The sequence below is a fragment of the Mobula hypostoma genome, chromosome 8, assembly GCF_963921235.1.
Source record: "Mobula hypostoma chromosome 8, sMobHyp1.1, whole genome shotgun sequence".
Lineage (NCBI taxonomy): Eukaryota > Metazoa > Chordata > Chondrichthyes > Myliobatiformes > Myliobatidae > Mobula > Mobula hypostoma.
The window spans coordinates 16383542-16405107 of record NC_086104.1 but is presented as its reverse complement, the minus strand read 5'-3'; the positions used below and the strand labels follow the sequence as shown (position 1 = coordinate 16405107).

Sequence of the window (21566 nt, the reverse complement as noted above, 5' to 3'; positions counted from 1 at the left end):
GGTATAAAACTGCAATATAAAATTAAAATTAGGTATCAGTGTAGTTAAATAGATTTTGTTAATCTTTAATTCCTATCACACAGTAGTTGATGTATGTAATGCATATAAATCATATTACATGGTTTAATTGGTCTCTGAATAGTTTCAATATGAATGGACATAAATCAATGCAATAACTTGACATTGTAAATTGCCACAGACATTGTCTATAGTTTCAAGTATTATAGTGATATTTTATCTCTTAATTTGTGCTTCTAGGTGAACTATAGACGTTTAATGCTCTTCCATCACTGAAAAATCGGGTATATTTCAAAATAAAAGTCTCATTTCATGTTTGTAAAGTAAATTTGAGCAAAATGTTCAAAATAACCAAAATTAATATATTAATTATTCATTATTGCTTTAATTCTCAATGGGGAAAATGGAATTTTAAATATTCTTTACTAGACAAAGAACCTAATCTTAGTTCATTCACTGTTAAATGTCTGACATTGCATGTTGTGTATTTTACCAATTCAGGAGGAGTTTACACAAGTGAAGCAACGGGTACAGGTTGTTGTGGTTGAAAATGAAAAGCTACAGGAAGAACTAAAATCAAGAGCAACTTGCAATGCTGTGAATGAAGCACCAGTGTGCTCTTTTCCAGTAAGTCTGAATCTCCCAGGGCATATTGTATTTTTCAAGATAAGAGTAAATGTGGAGAGGACGATTTCTGTAGTGGGGAAGTCTTGGACCAAAGGGCATAACCTCAGAGTATAGGGATGTCTGTTTAAAACAGAGATGAGGAGGAATTTTCTTAGTCAGAGGGTGGTGAATCTGTGGAATTCATTGCCACAGATGGCAATGGGAGGCCAAGTTGTTGAGCATATTTAGAGCAGAGGTTGATGGGTTCTTGGTTAGTAAGGATGTCAGAGGTTACAGGGAGTAGACAAGAGAATGGAGTTGAGAGGGAATGTAAGTCAGTCATGCCATGCCAGAACAGACTCGATGGGCCAAATGGCCTAATTCCACTTCCTTTTTTTGGTCTAATATTTTAATAACACTATATTTGTTTTTAAATTAATAGTTAAAATGAGAGGTTCATGAAATGAAGTTTAAGTATGAGGGATTTGCTTGTAATCTGTATCTGGTATGCTGGGATTTGGCAAACTAAGACAGTGATCATTGTTACATGAATATTTTTTACATTTTTACATGAATACTTGCATGAATTATTTTCTCAATTCCACAGTGGCCTAATAGATTCCATTGTGTAGAAACTTCCATGCAGAATGAACTTTTATACTCAACCAGGTCACCTGAAGTGGGTTGCTCAGTAGGACTCACATTGATTAGTGGCTCTGTTTAAAAGTTATCAAACTTGGATTGTTTGTTTGCTGAATGCTGAAAGTCCTTAACGATTCATGCATGACATACAAAACCTTCTAGAGGCATCAGTGTAGTTCATTGTGTGCTGCATATACTTGCAAGGGAACTCTTTATCTATATTCAAATGATTAACGTTTCCTAGAATGCAAAGGGCATTTGCATGTCAAATGAGATTCTTCATGTGGACATCAAATGCCATTTTGCAGTTATTTGAGTCCTAAATTATAGAATGTGCATTATTTAAGTCAAATTATTTATGGATATGTACAAATGTTCCTTATTCTTAAGAATAAATCTAATGACTACATTTTATTCATTTTGTCCTTGATCATATTTTGAGCCCTTTTTAGATATGTAATACAAAGGTGATGATTTAACCTTTCATAGCTGGTGCTTTGAAGAGCTACTAATTAGTCCTATCTCAAAGCTCTTGTAGAACAGGTTTTATTTTTTTAATCAATATACAGTGCCTATAAAAGGTATTCACCCCCTTGGAAGTTTTCATGTTTTATTGTTTTACAACATTGAATCACAGTGGATTTAATTTGTTTTTGACACGATTAAAAGTAAAAGGCTTGTGTCAAAGTGAAAACATCTCTATAAAGTGATCTAAATTAATTACAAATATAAAACAAAATAATTGATTGCATAAGTATTCACCCCTGTTCAAGTCAGTATTGTCACGTACCCCATGACGGGGACAAAAAAACCAGCAGAAATAGAAACCACTTTGGAGTCCAGCATTGCTATAAACTACTAATATTTATTAGTAACTACACAATACAATAATATCAATGTAAATAAATCACACAGGTTAGCAATGAATAAATATATATGTACATAAATCAGTAAGTGTGGAAATATATGTATGAAAACCAAGCTGCTTTAAGTCTAGGGGTAAAAAGATACAGTCTTACGATGTTGAGTAAAGTTTAGTTCAGTTCAGTTTGTGGTATTTAGTTGAGTAGTGATGGAGAGAGAGAGAGAGTGTTGAGTCTTCAGGTGAGCTGATGCCGTCGATCTTCTCGTCATCCTCCGAAATCCTTCACAAGTCACCGACTGTGACTTTAACCAGGGGGACCAGTTTTCCTGTGGTGGAGCTATCACCCCGGCAAGGGTGGGCACATAGACAACTCCCCACCAGTCAACCCCTTCTTCACCGCTGGAATAGCAATTTGGATTGATCCACCTGATCGATCCTCCAAAACCCACTTTCTCTGCGGGCATAACAATGCTCATTCAGTGTCCAGATCATGTGTCTGAGGTCTGTATCATCTGACCTCCTATTTATTTCTCTGTGCAGAGCATCACCTGTCATTCAAAGAGTCCCTCCTTCCTTTGTCTGTAAAGAAATGCACAAGCAGGCAACAAGTCCTTGAAAGTAACATCAACAACCTGCCTGTCGGTCACCATAGCAACCTTCGAGCTGCTTGGTGCTGTCTCCAAACTCAACTCAGTAGAAATCCAAAGTTACTTCCAATGCCTTAAAGTGACAGTCCAACCATCAATCTTCATCCATCTCTATCTCTCTCTCTATCTCTCTCTCTATCTCTCTCTCTATCTCTCTCTCTATCTCTCTCTCTATCTCTCTCTCTCTTTATCTCTCTATCTCTATCTCTCTCTCTCTCTCTATCTCTATCTCTCTCTCTCTATCTCTCTCTCTCTATCTCTCTCTATCTATCTCTCCCTCTCTATCTCTCCCTCTCTATCTCTCTCTCTATCTCTCTCTCTCTTTATCTCTCCCTCTCTATCTCTCCCTCTCTCTATCTCTCTCTTTATCTCTCTCTTTATCTCTCTATCTCTATCTCTCTCTCTCTCTATCTCTCTCTCTATCTCTCTCTCTATCTCTATCTCTATCTCTATCTCTCTATCTCTATCTCTATCTCTCTCTCTATCTCTCTCTCTATCTCTCTCTTTATCTCTCTATCTCTATCTCTATCTCTATCTCTATCTCTATCTCTATCTCTATCTCTATCTCTATCTCTATCTCTATCTCTATCTCTATCTCTCTATCTCTTCAAAAGTAACATACTGGTAGTAAATAACTCTCTCTCTCTCTCTCTTCAAAAGCACAGTTAATAGGGGTACTTCAGGATCCCCTCACAGTATTTAGTAGATGGACCTTTGGCAGAAATTACAGCCATGAGACTGTCTGGAGTCTGTAGGTCTCTATCTGTTTTGAACATCAGGACACTGCAATTTTTCCCCTTTCTACTTTACAAAACTGCTTAAATTCTGTCAGATTGCATGTAGATTGTGAGTGAACAGCACTTTTCAAGTCCAGCCACAAATTCTCAATGGTATTGAGGTCTGCACCCTGACTTGGGCATTCCAGGACATTAACTTTGTTGTTTTTAAGCCATTCCTGTGTAGCTTTGGCTTTATGCTTGGGGTCATTGCTCTGCTGGAAAACAAACCTTCTTCCATGTTGCAGTCCTCTTGCAGACTGCATCAAGTTTTCCTCCAGGGTTTCCCTGTATTTTGCTGCATTTATTTTACCCTCTACCTTCACAAGCCTTCCAGAGTCTGCCTATGCCAAACAGCATTTAATCTGATGGCCAAAAAGCTTTATTTTGGTTTCATCAGACCATAGAACTTCTTCCAATTGACTTCAGAGATTCCCGCATGCCTTCTGGCAAGATTTCATGTGAGTTTTTTTTTCAAAAGTGACTTTCTCTCTGTCACTGTCCCATAGAACTGCAACCGGTGAAGCACCTAGGCAACAGTTGTTGTATGCACAGTCTCTCCCATCTCAGCCACTGAAGCTTGTAACTCCTCCAAAGTTGTCATAGGTCTCTTGGTGGCCTCTCTCACCTGACCCCTTCTTGCATGGTCACTCAGCTTTTGAGGACGGCCTGCTCTACGCAAATTTACAGCTGTGCCATATTCTTTCCATTTCTTGTTGATTGACTTAACTGTACTCCAATGAATATTCAATGACTTGGAAATTCTTTTGTATCCATCTCCCACCTTGTGCTTTTCAATAACCTATTTGCAGAGCTGCTTAGAGTGTTCTTTTGTCTTCATGGTGTAGTTTTTACCAGGGTGCTGACTCGCCAACAGTTGAACCTTCAAGATACAGGTATAGTTTCTTTACAATCAATTGAAACACCTTGACTGCACACGGTAACCTCCGTTTAACTAATTATGTGACTTCTAAAACCGATTGGCTGCACCAGTGATGATTTATTGTGTCATTTTAAAGGGGGTGAATGCCATCAATTATTTTGTGTTTTATATTTGTAATTAATTTAGATCACTTTGTAGAAATCTGTTTTCACTTTGACAAAGAAGTGTCATTTTCTGTTGATCAATGTCAAAAAACCCAAATTAAATCCACTGTGACTCAATGTTGTAAAACAATAAAATAAATAAACATCCAATGAGGTGAATACTCTTTTTTACGCACTGTACTTTTCCACCTACTAAAGGAATTGAATCCATCACCTTTACAGTAGACAGTCTTGATCATCATGAAAAGTAATTCTAATCTTTTTCTCTCCTCAACTTCTTTCATCAATTATTTCCGAATCAGAATCAGGTTTATTATCACGGGCATGTGAAGTGAAATTTGTTAACTTAGCAGCAGCAGTTCAATGCAATATATAATCTAGCAGAGAAAAAAAAAAGTAGGAATAAATAAACAAGTAAATCAAATATGTATATCGAATAGATTTTTTTTTAAAGTGCAAAAAACAAAAATACTGTTTTTTTTTAAAAAGTGAGGTAGTGTCCAAAGATTCAATGTCCATTTAGGAATTGAGGGGCAAAAGCTGTTCCTGACTTGCTGATTGTGTGCCTTCAGGCTTCTGTACCTCCTACCTGATGGTAGCAATGAGAAAAGTGGAAACCCTGGGTGCTGGAGGTCCTTAATAATGGACACTGTCTTTCTGAGACACAGCTCCCTGAAGATGTCCTGGGTACTCTGTAGGCTGGTACCCAAGATGGAACTGACTAGATTTACAATCTTCCGCAGCTTCTTCCGGTCTGTGCAGTAGCCCCTCCATACCAGACAGTGATGCAGCCTGTCAGAATGCTCTCCACAGTACAACTATAGAAGTTTTTGAGTGTATTTGTTGACATACCAAATCTCTTCAAACTCCTAATAAAGCATGGTCTCTGTCTTGCCTTCTTTGTAACTACATCGATATGTTGGGACAAGGTTAGATCCTCAGAGATCTTGACACCCAGGAACTTGAAGCTGCTCACTCTCTCCACTTCTGATCCCTCTGAGGATTGGTACATGTTCCTTCATCCTACCCTTCCTGAAGTCCACAATCAGCTCTTTCGTCTTACTGATGTTGAGTGCCAGGTTGTTGTTGTGGCACCAAACCACTAGTTGGCATATCTCACTCCTGTATGCCCTCTTGTTACTGCCTGAGATTCTACCAATAATGGTGGTGTCATCAGCAAATTTATAGATGGTATTTGAGCTAATCCTAGCCACACAGTCATGTGTATATAGAGAGTAGAGTAGTGTGCTAAGCACACACCCCTGAGGTGTGCCAGTGTTGATCGTCAGCGAGGAGGGTATGTTATCACCAATCCGCACAGATTGTGGTCTTCTGGTTAGGAGGTTGAGGATCCAATTGCAGAGGGAGGTACAGAGGCCCAGGTTCTGCAACTTCTCAATCAGTATTGTGGGAATGATGGTATTGAATGCTGAACTATAATCTCAAATCTGTATTAATCCTAATGATATTGCTGATCACTTTCTACTTACCAACTCTATTTGACTGCCATCACCCGGGTCATGCCCTCTTCTCATTGCTACATCAGGGAAGAGGTACAGAAGCCTGAAAGCACACACTCAACAATTCAGGAACAGCTTCTTTCTCTTTACCATCAGATTTCGGAATGGACATTGAACCCATGAACAATACCCCATTACTTTTTTTTCTCTCTTTTTGCCCTACTTATTAAATTTAACTTTTTAAATACTTCATTTTACAGTTTTTTATTATGTATTGCAATGTACTGCTGCCTCAAACAACGAATTTCACAACAAACCTATCCTAAATTTCAATGCCTCTCACAAAATTTTCCCTGCCCTCTGCTCTTGGACAACATCTCTGCACTTTAAAACCTAGATACTATTTTGATAGTTTCCTCTGCACTCCTTCTAAAACACTTTTTTGTTGAGTTTTTTACTCTATGGGTAAATACCATTGATAAATGTGTTTTATTTCCTTCAAGTTTTTCTGATTTCTAACACTGGGCAACTTTTACGAACCTTTTCAGCAACATTCAAAAAGTGCATGTCCAGGAGATCAAATCCCCACCAGATCACCCAAGGTATATCAGACTTCTTCACCATTGAATCAACAGGATCAGCCGTGTTCAACTCTGCCGCAACATGAGTACAGTACGATTGCAGAAGAAATCAAGAAGTGGCAACGAGAAGTAGTGAGTACATTGTGTGTGTGTGTGTGTGTGTACTTAGTTTTACTGGACTACAGATGCTGAAATCTGGAGCAACACATAAAATGCTAGAAGAACTCAGTGGGTCAGGCAGCATCTGTGGAGGGAGATAAACAGTCAATGTTTTGGGTTGAGACTCTTCACCTGATCTGAAAGATTGAGAGGAGGAAACCATTATAAAAAGGTCGAAGGAAGGGGTGGAACAAGTTGATCGAGGTGGGTGGGGAAGCAGCTCAGGGTGGGGAGAGTGGGAATAGCATCAGGCGCTTGGCGGTGACAGATGGAAATAACAAGGGGCTGAAGATGATGGAATCTGATAAGAGAGGAGTGAGGAGAAATGAGTAAAGGGAGGGAGGTGAGAAGGGAAACCTGTGGGAGGAGTGTGTGATTGACAGATGGAGAGGGGAAAACAACGTGGTGATAGGGGCCTTGGATCAGGAGGAGAGAGAAAGGGGAAACGGTTACCACAAGTTGGAGAATTTAATGTTCATTCCACCTGGGTAGCCTTCAGTTGAGTGTTTAAGCATAAGTCAAGGAAAATTACTGATTCACTGTCTCAAACTCTTCATAAGATTCAGAGAAGGATAATTAAAAACATACTGCCAGAAATGCTCAGCTGTTTATTGAAGGAATAACAGTATTTCTGGTCAGTGACCCTTCATCAGAACTAAGCTGTAATGTGATTGGAAACCTCACTTGCAAGTAACTTCACTTTCCTTTTCAGGAAAATCTAGAGAGTCTGTACGAAGGGAAGACAGCAACTCTGGAGGTACAAGTTTCATTATTAAGGTAATAGAAATTTATTGAAATAAAGTTCCCTTCATTTAATATGGAACTAGTGTAGTCACTCATGATGCATTCTGTTTCAATGCTGCTCTTTGTTTCCTTGCAATCAAATGTGATTAATCTCCACTGTAATTCTATGGGTTTTGAGATAATGAAAAAAGCCACAAACAAAAATGTTAGGCAGACTCAGCAGGTCAGGTACCAAATGTTGAAAGAGAAACATTGCATAGAAAATGAAGTATTCAATTCTACTTTTCTTTGCTCAGAGTGCCTGATTTGCTGAGTGCTTCCAACATTTTCCGTTCCTGTTTTAGATGTCCAGCATCTGTCAAGCAAGAGATGCTTGGGGTATAGGTGAGTCAAAGTCAAATGTAAATGTGTTGCCAAGGTACATATATGTCACCATATATATACTACCTTGAGATTTATTTTCTTGCAAACATTTATGGGAAAACAAAAGGAATACAGTAGAATTTATGAAGATTACGTAAACAAAGACTGACAACCAACATGCAAAATAAGACAATTTGTTCAAATAAATAAATTGTATTGAAAGCATGAGTTGTAGCGTCCTTGAAAGAGTCTGTATGTTTTAGAATCAGTTCAGTGTTGAGGTGAGTCAAGTTATCCACACTGGTTCAGGAGCCTGATGGTTGTAGGGTAAAAACAGCTCCTAAACCTGGTGGTATGGATTGAAAGACTCCTGTGCTTCCTGCTTGATGGTAATAGTGAGAAGGGAAAATTGGGAAGTGTCAAGGCACTTTTCTTGACAGTTACACTGGGTTTCTATGTGCTCCCTACAAATGGTCTCAGGGTTCACAATATCATCCCAAATGCTTCTTCACTCTGAGAATTGCTTAGCCAGTGATTCCCACCAGTCAGAGTGTATAGAACATAGAACGTGGAAATATACAGCACACAATGTTGTGCTGACCATGCAACCTACTCTAGGGACTGCCTAGAATTTCCCTAGCACATAGCCCTCTATTTTTCTAAGCACATGTACCTATCTTAGGGGCTCTTAAAAAAAACTCTTGTATCCACTTCCACCACTGCTGCTGGCAGTACATTCAATGCACCCACCACTCTCTGTGTGGAAAAACTTACCCCCTGACATCCCCTTGGTACCTATTTCCAAGCACCTTAAAACTATGCCCCCCTCATGTTAGCCATTTCAGCCCTGGAAAAAAGCCCCTGGCTATTCACATGATCAATGCCCCTCAAAATCTTATACACCTAAGGAGAAAAGGCCAAGTACACTCAATCAATTCTCATAATTCTCAACCCTCCAATCCAGGCAACATCATTGTAAATCTTCTCTGTACTCTCTCTATTGTATCCACATCCTTCCTGTAGTGAGGTGATCAGTACTGAACACAGTATTCCAAGTGGGGTCTGACCAGGGTCATATATAGCTGTAACATTACCTCACGGCTCTTGAACTTAATCCCATGGTTGGTGAATGCCAACACACCATACACCTTCTTAACAACACTGTAAACCTGCGCAGCAGTTTTGAGTGTTCTATTGACATGGACCCCAAGATCTCTCAGATGCTTCAGAATGCCAAGAGTCTTACCACTTATGCTATATTATGCTTTGGAATTGGACCTACCAAAATGAACCACTTCATACTTATCTGGGTTGAAGTCCATCTATCTGCCACTTCTCAGCCCAATTCTGCAACCTATCAATGTCCCACTGTAACCCCTGACAGCCCTCCATACAATCCACAACACCCCCAATCTTTGTGTCATCAGCAAACTTACTAACCCAACCTTCTACTTCTTCATCCAGGTCATTTATAAAAGAGGAAGTGTCCCAGAACAGACCCCTGCAGAACACGACTGGTCACCGACCTTCATGCAGAATATGAACCACTTATAGCCACCCTTTGCCTTCTGTGGGCAGCCAATTCTGGATCCACAGAACAAGGTTTCCTTGGATCCCATGACTCCTTACTTTCTGAAGGAGCCTTGCATGGGGAACCTTATCAAATGCCTTACTGAAATCTAAATACACTAGATCCACTGCTCTACCTTCATCAATGTGTCTTGTTACATCCTCAAAGAATTCAATCAGACTTGTAAGACATGACCTGCACTTGACAAAGCTGTGCTGACTATCCCTAATCAGATTATGTCTCTTCAAATGCTCATCATTCCTGCTTCTCAGGATCTTCTGCAACGACTTGCCTACCACTGAAGTCAGATTCATTGGTCTATAATTTTACTGGGTTATCTCTGCTCCCTTTCTTGAACAAGGGAACAACATTTGCAACCCTCCAATTCTCCAGCACTACTTCTGTCCCTATTGATAATGCAAAGATCATTGCAAGAGGTTCAGCAATCTACTCCCTTGCTTCCCATAGTAGCCTGGGGTATATCTCATCCGGTCCTGGTGACTCATCTGACTTAATACTTTTCAAAAGCTCTAGCTCATCCTCTTTAGTAATGTCTATGTGCTCAAGCTTTCAGTCTGCTGTAAGTCATCCCCACAATTGCCAAGGTCTTTTTCTCTGGTGAATACTGAAGCAAAGTTTTCATTAAGTACCTCCGCTACCTCCTCTGACTCCATGCACACGTTTCCACCATTCCGTCAGATTGGTCTTATTCTCACACAGCTCATCTTCTTGCTCTTCACGTGTTTGTAGAATGCCTTGGGGTTTTCCTTAATCCTGCTGTCCTAGGCCTTCTCATGGCGTCTTCTGGCTCTCTTAATTTAATTCTTAAGCTCCTTCCTAGCAACCTTGTAATTTTCTAGAGCCTTTTCTAGGCTCTAACAGTACCTAGTTTCTTGAGCCTTTCGTAAGCTTTGCTTTTCTTCTTAACAAGATTTTTTTACATCCTTTGTACACCATGGTTCGTTAACTCTACCATCCTTTCCCTGCCTCAATGGAACATACCTATGCAGAACTCCATGCAAATGTTCCCTGAACATTTATCACATTTCTGCCGTGCATTTCTCTGAGAACATCTGCTCCCAATTTATGCTTCCAAGTTCCTGTCTAATAGCATCATATTTCCCCCTACCATAATTAAATATTTTCCCAAACTGTCTACTGCTATCCCTCTCCAGCATATGGTGAAGGAGACAGAGTTGTGGTCACGACCTCCAAAAAGCTCTTCCACCAAGAGATCTGACACCCGACCAGGTTCATTTCCCAATACCAGATCAAGTACAGCCTCTCCTCTAGTTGGCTTATCTACATATTGCATCAGGAAACCTTCCTGAACACACCTAACAAACTTCACCCCATCTAAACCCCTTGCACTAAGGAGGTGCCAATCAATATTAGGGAAGTTAAAATCTCCCATCACAACAACAGTGATGTTACACGTCATCAAACACTCTTTCACTCTTGCTAAGATCAGAAAAAATATTGAAAGAGATGTGAATTTCATCAATATTTGACTTTGCTTAGAGGTGGTTCCAAAGGTATGGGAAGCAGTACATATTTTCCAGCGTCTCATCCTGGGAATTCTTGATCAAAGCTGAAAGACAGAGTCATAAGATAGTACAGCACAAAAACAGGCCCTTTGGCCCATCTATAGTCATAGTCATACTTTATTGATCCCGAGGGAAATTGGTTTTCATTACAGTTGCACCAACCAAGAATAGAGTATAAATATAGCAATATAAAACCATAAATAATTAAATAGTAATATGTAAATTATGCCAGGAAATAAGTCCAGGACCAGCCTATTGGCTCAGGGTGTCTGACCTTCCAAGGGAGGAGTTGTAAAGTTTGATGGCCACAGGCAGGAATGACTTCCTATGACGCTCAGTGTTGCATCTCGGTGGAATGCGTCTCTGGCTGAATGTACTCCTGTGCCCAACCAGTACATTATGTAGTGGATGGGAGACCTTGTCCAAGATGGCATCCAACTTGGACAGCATCCTCTTTTCAGACACCACCGTCAGAGAGTCCAGTTCCATCCCCACAACATCACTGGCCTTATGAATGAGTTTGCTGATTCTGTTGGTGTCTGCTACCCTCAGCCTGCTGCCCCAGCACACAACAGCAAACATGATAGCACTGGCCACCACAGACTCGTAGAACATCTTTAGCATCGTCTGACAGATGTTAAAGGACCTCAGTCTCCTCAGGAAATAGAGCCGTCAGAAAATCTAGTCCATATTGAGCCATTTAAACTGACTTCTCCCGTCGATTTGCACCAGGACCATAGCCCTCTATACCCCTACCATCCATGAACCTATTCAAACTTCTCTTAAACATCCTAACCTAATCAATCTTTTCTTATAACTCAGGTCCTACAGATCCTGCAAATTCCTCGTAAATTTTCTATGTACTCTTTCAACCTCATTTACATCTTTTCTGTGGGCTTATTCAAGCCTGTGCGTTAACTGCATCCCACCCCTCACAATACCAGACAGTGATAAAGCCAGTTAGATTGTTCTCCACGATACGTCTGTAGAAATTTGAGAGTGTTTTTTGTAACAAACCAAATCTCCTTAAAGTCCTAATGAAATATAGCTGTCATCTTGTCTTCTTTATAGCTGCATTAGTATGTTGGTCCAGCTTAGGTCCTCAGAGATATTGACACCCAGGAACTTGAAATTGCTCACTCTCCCCACTTCTGATCCCTCTATTTGGACTGGTATGTGTTCCCTCATTTTACCCTTTCCGAACTCCGCAATCAGTTCTTTGGTCTTATTGACCAAATTCCTCTCAATTGACCAAGGTCTTGGAAAAGTCCACAGATAGTGATGTTGCTCCTTGCTTTTCTCTTGGTGTAGACACAAGGCAAGGAATGTACGCATCCTAGATGTTGGATTCAGGAGAAGCTATTCTGCCTCTGGAGGAGCTAATTTAGTAGAACTCTGATAATGGCACTGACAATCAAGATCTCCCTTGTGAAGTTGTGAAATCAGATTAGTCTCCTTTATTAGCAGCATCTATAATAATGGTGCTTTGGTGCCACTCCAGCATGTTGGCTTCATGTATGCTACCCAAATTAATTTTCATTACCATGCTATCATGAAAGCTTTATATTTGATTGCCTTTGTTTGGGTTGTGCTTTATTTTATATGTAATTAACAATGAATGTAATTATTGAAACATTTCATTTATTGTTCAATACTAGGAAAGATCTATTGGAATCTCAAAAGCAATGTCAAGAGTTCATTGAACGATTAAAACACCAGGAGCTGCTGCTTGCTGCAAACAGTGCAGATCGTGTTGGGGGCTTGTGTTTGAAATGTGCCCAGCATGAGGCAGTTATGGCCCGGACTCATAGCGACGTACACATGCAGACTATAGACTCGTTGAAAAAGTAAGTATGCACCAAACTACATATAATTCCATATTTAGGAATTGTCCTCTCTTTGTTTGTACCTGATTAATTAACATACATAATGAACAAAGTGGCCACTTTGTTAGGTACTGTACACCTGTATGCATGCTGGTTAATGCAAATACCTAATCAGCCAGTTATGTGGCAACAATTCAATGCATAAAAGCATGAAGATGTGAGAGGTTCAGTTGTTGTTCAGACCAAGCATTGGAATGGGGAAGAAATGTGATTTAAGTAACTTGACTGTGGAATGATGGTGATGCCAAATCGGGTGGTTTGAGTACCCCAAAAACTGCTGATCTCTTAGTATTTTCAGATACAACAGTCTCTAGAATGTACATAGAATGGTGCGAGAAGCTGAGAAACATCCAGCGAGTGGCAGTTCTGTGGACAAAAATGCTGTGTTAAAGAGAGTGGTCAGACTTGTTCAAGCTGACAGGAAGGCAACAGTAACTTAAATAACCACGTGTAAAAACGGTGGTGTGCAGAAGAATGTAACATTTCCAAACCTTTTGCAGCAGAAGATCACACTAGGTTCTACACCCAGTACTGAATAAAGTGCAAACACGTTAGGTGTGTTGACTGAATAAAGTGACTGGCCACTGAGTGCATATGCTGAATCATTAACAGGTGGACATTGTTCAGATTTATAGCTAGCCCATTCATGAATGATATCAGACCATATATTCATATTAAGGTATTAGAAATAGGGTATATCCTCCCCCCTCCCCCAAGAAGTTCCAGTGGCTGGGATAGTTGGAATGAATTACATTTTTACTGCATAGTTGTACACTGAGAAAATTGAAGTTCAGAGCACCCTTGAGCTAATAAATTGGGGAACTGTACAGGAGCTTGAACATCTGTTCAGGATGCATCTGTTATTCCTAGTATTTTTCTAAACATTAATAAAATGCTGAATGGAAGGCTAAACCCAGAGCACTTTGGATGCTTCTGATTTATATCCCTACAACACTACTGCCATCATCCTAATAATTTCAGTTAACTACTTATTCACCAAGTTAAATTATTTACTTTGAATTTAAATCTCACCCAAACTTTGCTCCATTCATCAGTTTTTTCTTTCCCTGGTGTGCTAGATTAATCACATGTACATTGAAACATACAGTAAAGTGCATCATTTGCATTAACAGCCGTCACAATCTAAGGTGCAGTCGACGTTTCAGGCCGAGACCCTTCGTCAGGACTAACTGAAGGAAGAATGAGTAAGGGATTTGAAAGTTGGAGGGGGAGGGGGAGATCCAAAATGATAGGAGAAGACAGTAGGAGGAGGGATGGAGCCAAGAGCTGGACAGGTGATAGGCAAAAGGGATACGAGAGGATCATGGGACAGGAGGTCCGGGAAGAAAGACAGGGGGGGGGGGGACCCAGAGGATGGTCAAGGGGTATATTCAGAGGGACAGAAGGAGAAAAAGGAGAGTGAGAGAAAGAATGTGTGTATAAGAATAAGTAACAGATGGGGTACGAGGGGGAGGTGGGGCATTAGCGGAAGTTAGAGAAGTCGATGTTCATGCCATCAGGTTGGAGGCTACCCAGTCGGAATATAAGGTGTTGTTCCTCCAACCTGAGTGTGGCTTCATCTTTACAGTAGAGGAGGCCGTGGATAGACATGTCAGAATGGGAATGGGATGTGGAATTAAAATGTGTGGCCACTGGGAGATCCTGCTTTCTCTGGCGGACAGAGCGTAGATGTTCAGCAAAGCGGTCTCCCAGTCTGCGTCGGGTCTTGCCAATATATAAAAGGCCACATCAGGAGCACCGGATGGGCCCCAAACAGTCCTTCCAGGTGAGGCAACATTTCACCTGTGAGTCGGCTGGGGTGATATACTGTGTCCGGTGCTCCCGATGTGGCCTTTTATATATTGGCGAGACCCGACGCAGACTGGGAGACCACTTTGCTGAACATCTACGCTCTGTCCGCCAGAGAAAGCAGTATCTCCCAGTGGCCACACATTTTAATTCCACATCCCATTCCCATTCTGACATGTCTATTGAAGCCACACTCAGGTTGGAGGAACAACACCTTATATTCCGTCTGGGTAGCCTCCAACGTGATGGCATGAACATCGACTTCTCTAACTTCAGCCAGTGCCCCACCTCCCCCTCATACCCCATCTGTTACTTATTTTTATACACACATTCTTTCTCTCACTCTCCTTTTTCTCCCTCTGTCCCTCTGACTATAGCCCTTGCCCATCCTCTGGGTTTCCCCCCCTCCCCCTTGTCTTTCTCCCCGGGCCTCCTGTCCCATGATCCTCTCCTATCCCTTTTGCCAATCACCTGTCCAGCTCTTGGCTCTATCCCTCCCCCTCCTGTCTTCTCCTATCATTTTGGATCGCCCCCTCCCCCTCCAACTTTCAAATCCCTTACTCACTCTTCCTTCAGTTAGTCCTGACGAAGGGTCTCGGCCTGAAACGTTGACTGCACCTCTTCCTAGAGATGCTGCCTGGCCTGCTGCATTCACCAGCAACTTTTATGTGTGTTGATTGAATTTCCAGCATCTGCAGAATTCCTGTTGTTGTCACAATCTAAGGTTGTGTTGGGGGCAGCCGCAAGTGTTGCCATACAATCTGTCACCAACATAGCATGTCCATAATATTCAGCAAAACAGCACAGAGCACAACAAACAACCAAACAACAACTGCAGAACAAGCCTCTTCCCTCACTCCCACCCAGCCACACACCCGCTCACACATACAGACAGTTCTCCAACCCCATGTCAGGCCTGCAGTCTCCAGTGCATCTGCGGACTCGCTGACAGATAGTGGGTGACTGCCTTTTCCGGTGGACGTAGACTCAGACCCAGGGCATCAGTTATTGGGCTTCAACTTCTGGATTTTCGACTGACCTCCAGGCTTCGATATTCTGTACTGATCATGGGACCCGGAACTCTGGGCTCGCCAATGGCAGGGCCCCATATTTTTAGCTATTTTTTATTTTGTTTCGAGATACAGCGTGGAATAGGTCCTTCCGTCCCTTTGAGCTGCAATGCTAGCAACCCCCAGATTTTTTACTGTACCCTGATCACGGGGCAATTTACATTGACCGATTAACCTACCAACCGGTACATCTTTGGAATAGAGTAATAGAAAAGTACAGCACTAAACAGGCCCTCTGGCCCATCTAGTCCATGTCAAACCATTTAAATTGCCTACCTGCATCGACCTGCAGTCTGACCATAGCCCTCCATATTTCTACCATCCATGTACCTGTCCAAATGTGCGAGGGAAAACTGGAGGAAACCCACGCGTTCCAGGATGCCTGGATTGAACTCTTAACACCAACACCCCGAGCTGTAAGAGCATCGCACTAGCCATTATGCTACCAAGGGGCACTATTCCAGGCCTTGAACTCCTGACTCGCCAGCCCTAGTGCCCCCTGCTTGCATGGATGTCTGATCCCGGGACACACTAATCTGGGAGGACAGCTGGCCTGGTGAGCCACCAGCTCTCATCCTCGCTGGTCCTCATCCACAGCGCCTGTCAACCCAACATCGATGGATGTCCATCAACAGTCACTTCACTGGCCCTCAAGTGCGGAGTGGAAGCCTACACCCTGGATGCTTTCTCTCCCATGTCCACATTGCTGGTCTTCGAGTGCAGAGCGGATGTCCTTTATCAACCGTCCATGTTGCTGGCCTTAAGTATTCTGTGTATTCCTTGTATGTTCCAATATTCCTAGTCAACCTTATCAACTTGCCCATGTATTTTGAAATTGTTTCTGTTCCTCAAAACCACGCCCATCTCTCCTTTCTGAAAGTTTCCCCAAAACTTAACTCCTCAAATTCTCCTCTATCTTTCTTCTCCATTATCAGTGTTCACTATTGTCTGTATTTGCTGGCTGGTGGTGTGGTGGTATCCACACCGGACTTCGAGGCGAGTGGACCCAGATTCAAATCAGCCATCTCCTTGTATGCTTTCCATCCATCTTGGGTTGAGCATCAAGCTAGCAACTCAGCCTCGTAAAAAAACGGACTAAATGGTAAAGAACTGGCAAGGTTGCTGCCAGATTTGCCACAAGGCGCATTATCTGTATAAAGACAAAAAATAGTAGGCTGAAATGCGCAAATTATTGCACAGATAATAATGTTTGCATTTCAGATGACTGTCTCTTAAGATAATTCTACAATGGCCTTCAAAAAAAAATGCACAGGATACCCTGGAGGTTTTGCGGGGGGGGGGAGGCGCGTGGGTGGGGGTCAGGTTTGGGAAGGGATTTGAATTTGCAAAGCTGCACCATCTACACGTGTCAGGAAAAGCAAGTTGGGAAAAAATAGTGTCTATTTATTTGTATTTAAATTCTGTGAGTAAATTTTATCCTGTATCTCAATTAGTTATTTGTGAATTCTGTAAACATGTTTCTGTAACCCAAGCACACTGGTTGCTCGTATGTCAAAGCCTTCCTTATTTGTATGACAAGTTATCAAAGTTTGGAAGCATATTGTTATTTTTTAAGCTACCAGCAGTTCATCTGTAACTTGTGATGATAGTAATCTTTTGCAGGGTTCCCACAGTTTATAAAATCCACAATATTTTAAACCAAATAATGAGTCTCACAAGAAAAATCTAAAACACCATCTGCCAAGAGCAAAATGTTTATTCTAGCAATAAAATGTAATGTATTGGAAAATAAGAGCAATGTATACAATCATCCCTGGAGGCAAATTTGTAGCGGACTAATCGATTCGAAGAGAGAGAGAGCTTTGTACAGATCGAGGAGAAGAGTTTAAAAAAGGAGTGTTTCACGGGGCTCGGCACACTAGTGGTGGACCAATCAATTCATGGAGAGAATGAGAGCTTTGCACAGGTCAAGGAGAAATGTTTTTAAAAAAAGGGGCGTTTCATGGGGCTTGGCACATTAGCGGCAGTCCAATCAATTTGCTTGCGGAGAGAGAGAGGGCTTTGCACAGGTCGAGGAGAAGAGTTTAAAAGAGTGTTTTGCGGGGCTTGGCGCATTAGCAGCGGACCAATCTATTCAAAGAGAGAGAGCTTTGCACAGGTTGGGGAGAAGAGTTTAAAAAAGGAGCGTTTCGCAGGGCTCATCGCATTAGCAGTGGACCAATTGACTTGCCATTCATTAACAGGGAGCAAATAGAAGTAAAGCAGGGTCAAAGCAGAGCGGCCATTGTGTGAGGGGACCGGTGTAAGAGTGGGAACTTGAGGCTTTGGATCAAGAGGCTTCGGCGAAGAGGCACAGGTAAGCGGCAGGTATGGCTTTTGTAGTGGTAGTCACTAAATTACAGCTAATTAAATAAAGTAGGGATGATGCCTACTCCAGGAGGAGGAGAAGATGGCGGCATGACGCAGCACGCGGCGGCCACTCCGTTGAATGCTATCTGTAATTTGTCAAGTAGGGTGCCGGGCACAATCCTGATTTGATGGAGATGGACGTGAGAGCACGGAGGAACATCTGGAGAAACTTTTGAAATGCCTTCTTCGCTGCCGCTGCTACTGTGCGATCAAGAATCTCCGGAGGGGAAGGCCCCGAGTCCTCAGCTTTGCTTGTTGCTCGGCGACCGAGGCAGGGTCGAAGCGCTCGGCAGAGGATGGTGCTTGGGAGGCTGTATCGGAGGGGCTGGTCGGAGGCTCGAAGTTTTCGGACAGACTCTGAGTCGGCTGTGGTCGGGTGCTTCCAATGCATCGGCAGTTGTCGGCGCCTGGAGGTTTATGACAGGGAGAGTTTCTCCCTTTTGCCACCTGCTATTGGGACTATCGGGAGTCGATTAGAACTTTGGGCCTTTTTTTTTTTTACCTTGCCCATGGTCTGCTCTTTATCAAATTATGGTATTGCTTTGCACTGCTGTAACTATATGTTATGATTATGTGGTCTTGTCAGTTTTAGTCTTTGGTTTGTCCTTTTTTTTGTGATATCACTCTGGAGGAACATTGTATCATTTCTTAATGCATGCATTTCTAAATGACAATAAACGAGGACTGAGTGTCCTCATAATCTAATCTAATCTAATACCGGATCAGATGATGTGCTGTAGCTGTATGATGTGGGGGATGGTGGACTCCATTGTGGTTCCGGATGATCACATCTGCAGCAAGTGTTGGCTGCTCGAGGAACTCAGGCTCAAAGTTGATGACCTGCAATCTGAGCTTTGAACACTGCAGCACATCAGGAGGGGGAGAGTTACCTGGATTTTCTGTTTCAGGAGGTAGTCACGTCCATTAGATTAGCTGCCTCAAAGTCAGTCTGTGGTCAGGGACAAGAGAGAGTGACTGTGAGTAAGGAGGATAGAGTGTCCTGAAGCCTGTGTTGCCTACCTGGTACCCAGGTTCAGGACATCTTATATGAACTGCAGAGGAATTTGCAGTGGGAGGGGGAAGATCCATTTGTCATGATCCATGTGGTAGAATGAGGAAAGAGGTTCTGCTGGGGGAATTTGAGCACATAGGGACTAAATTGAAAAGCAGAACCAAAAAGGTTAGTAATCTCTGGATTACTACTTGAGCCATATGCATATTGACATAGGGTGGTTCAAGGATTGGTGTAGGAGAAGTGGTTTTGAATTCATAGGAAATTGGCACCAGTATTGATTGGTTGGTAACTGGAACGGGTACCTTTAGCAATATTTACAACACTTCAGGTTCATATTTTGTTTAAAAGAAAATCCTGGTGTAAGGAAGGAAAGGCCAATCAAAGAAGCCATCTTTCTGTCAATACTGCCATTAGATTTATTTGTCTTACTGGTTGAGTACAGGTGTATGGAAGGTAGAGGCAATCGTGCAAACCATGTTTCCATAACTATTGCTATCCAATTTTTGCTGGTCGAGTGGTGTTGCAACAGCAGCTTCACTCTCAATGTCAGCAAGGCCATGTGAGGGGGAATTGGGAGAACACACACCAGTCCTCATTGAGGAGTCAGTGGTGGAAAGGATGAGCAGCTTCAAGTTCCTGGGCATCAACATCGCAAAAGGTCTATCCTAGGCCCAATACTCTGATACAGGCACAAAGGCTTGCCAGCTCTACTTCATTAGGTGTTTGAGGATATCTGGCCTATGACCAAAGACTTGCAAATTTCTACAGACGTATGTTGAAGAGCATTCTGATTGGTTGCATCACAGCCTGGTGTGGAAGGTTCAATTCTTGATCGTAAGAGACTGCAAAGGGTTGTAGACTCAGCCAGTTCTATCACAGACGCAAACATCCTTGCCTTCGGGAGCATCCTCAAATGGCGATACATCAAGCGCAGCATCCATCATGCTGTCTTTGATTTCCTTCCATTGAGGAGCTGCTACTGGAGTTGAAGACCCATATTCAATGTTTTAAAAACAGCTTCTTTCCCTCAGACATCAGATTTCTGAATGGTCCATAATTGCATGAATATTACCTCATCGTTCATCTTTTGCACTATTTATTTAATTTTACGACTTGTAGCCATTTTATGTCTTGCACTGTACTGCCGCCAGAAAACAACAAATTTCACCAGATTACCCAGATTATCTCTGACATAAAATGATACTTTTAAACAGAAATTTAGGTACCTTTCCAAGTAAATTTTGTAGAACAAGAAATCCCATAGGATCTGAACATCTTTGTTCAAAGACTTAGCATCTTCATACAAACAATATAATTTTTCTTTTGGTTACTTGCTTGAATTATTAGCATCACGGAATTATTAGACAGCACTGAAACGGGCTGTTTGGCCGATTGAGTCTGCACTAACCGTTGGCCATGCACTTATGCTAATCTTACTTTATTCTTGTCATAGTCCCCACGTTCCCATGAACTCTTTTCAGATTCTACCACTCACCTACATACTATGGCCAATAAATGTCCCAGCAGGCCTTTGGGATGTTGCTGGAACCTGGAACACCTGGCGGAAACCCATGCAACCACAGGGAGAACGAACTCCCACACATAACAGACACAAGGTCAGTACTGAACGTGAGTCTTCCATGCCGTAAGGCTGTGGCTCTGCTGGCTGCTATTTTTGCATTTTCAACTTCCCTAATTTTGTTACTAAATGAATTGGATTAAATGTAAATGGATGATTTAATTCCTTCTAATCCGATTCTGTGAGTTTACAATTGTCAGCTTTACCCAATTGTAAGGTTTATAATTGCAAGCAAAAACATGTATTCATACAGTGCCTTCCTTATGGTTTTCATTTCTCGTTTATTTAGAAAGAAGGAATACAGGAGGAGGAGCAGACTTTTGCTCTTCTAGGCTGCTCATCAGTCAAACAGGGTTGGTTAGCTGCTTCCCCAACCCACTCCTGCCTTCTCCTGAGGTCTCTTGAGCTGTTAGTCATCAAAAAATGTATCTACTTCCTCCTTGAATATACTTAATGACTTACCCTTGCCTCCCCCCCACTTCCTACTCTGGTAGAGAATTCCACAGAAAAACCACTTGCTAGGTGAAACAATCGTTTGATCATAGCTCCAAATGGCACACCCTGTGTCCTGAGTTTGACTGTCCAGCCATTGGGAAGATGTGTAGTCTGTCTAGTCCTGTTAGAATTTTATGGATTTCTATAACATTCTTAGTGCCCATAGGCCTAACCTAACCAAGCTCTCCTAATAGATCAGGCCACTTACTTCTGCTCTCAAGCTCTCTTGCAATTAAGGTCATTTACCATTTCTATGGTTTCTGGATAACAGCAATACCTATATCAGGCTGCTGTTTAATGATTACAGCTTGATGTTC

The 21566-nt window shown here is 41.9% G+C and overlaps 1 protein-coding gene across 2 annotated transcripts in view; it reads left to right on the top strand.

The window, feature by feature from the left end:
- sdccag8 (SHH signaling and ciliogenesis regulator sdccag8) overlaps nucleotides 1-21566 on the top strand; it is a 426566-nt gene that overhangs the window by 42738 nt on the left and 362262 nt on the right. For both annotated transcript variants that reach the window (XM_063055502.1, XM_063055503.1), the window contains exons 5-8: nucleotides 520-645; nucleotides 6610-6774; nucleotides 7514-7578; nucleotides 12684-12872. In XM_063055502.1, the coding sequence (XP_062911572.1) occupies nucleotides 520-645; nucleotides 6610-6774; nucleotides 7514-7578; nucleotides 12684-12872 (545 nt within the window). The remainder of the gene's footprint in view (nucleotides 1-519; nucleotides 646-6609; nucleotides 6775-7513; nucleotides 7579-12683; nucleotides 12873-21566) is intronic.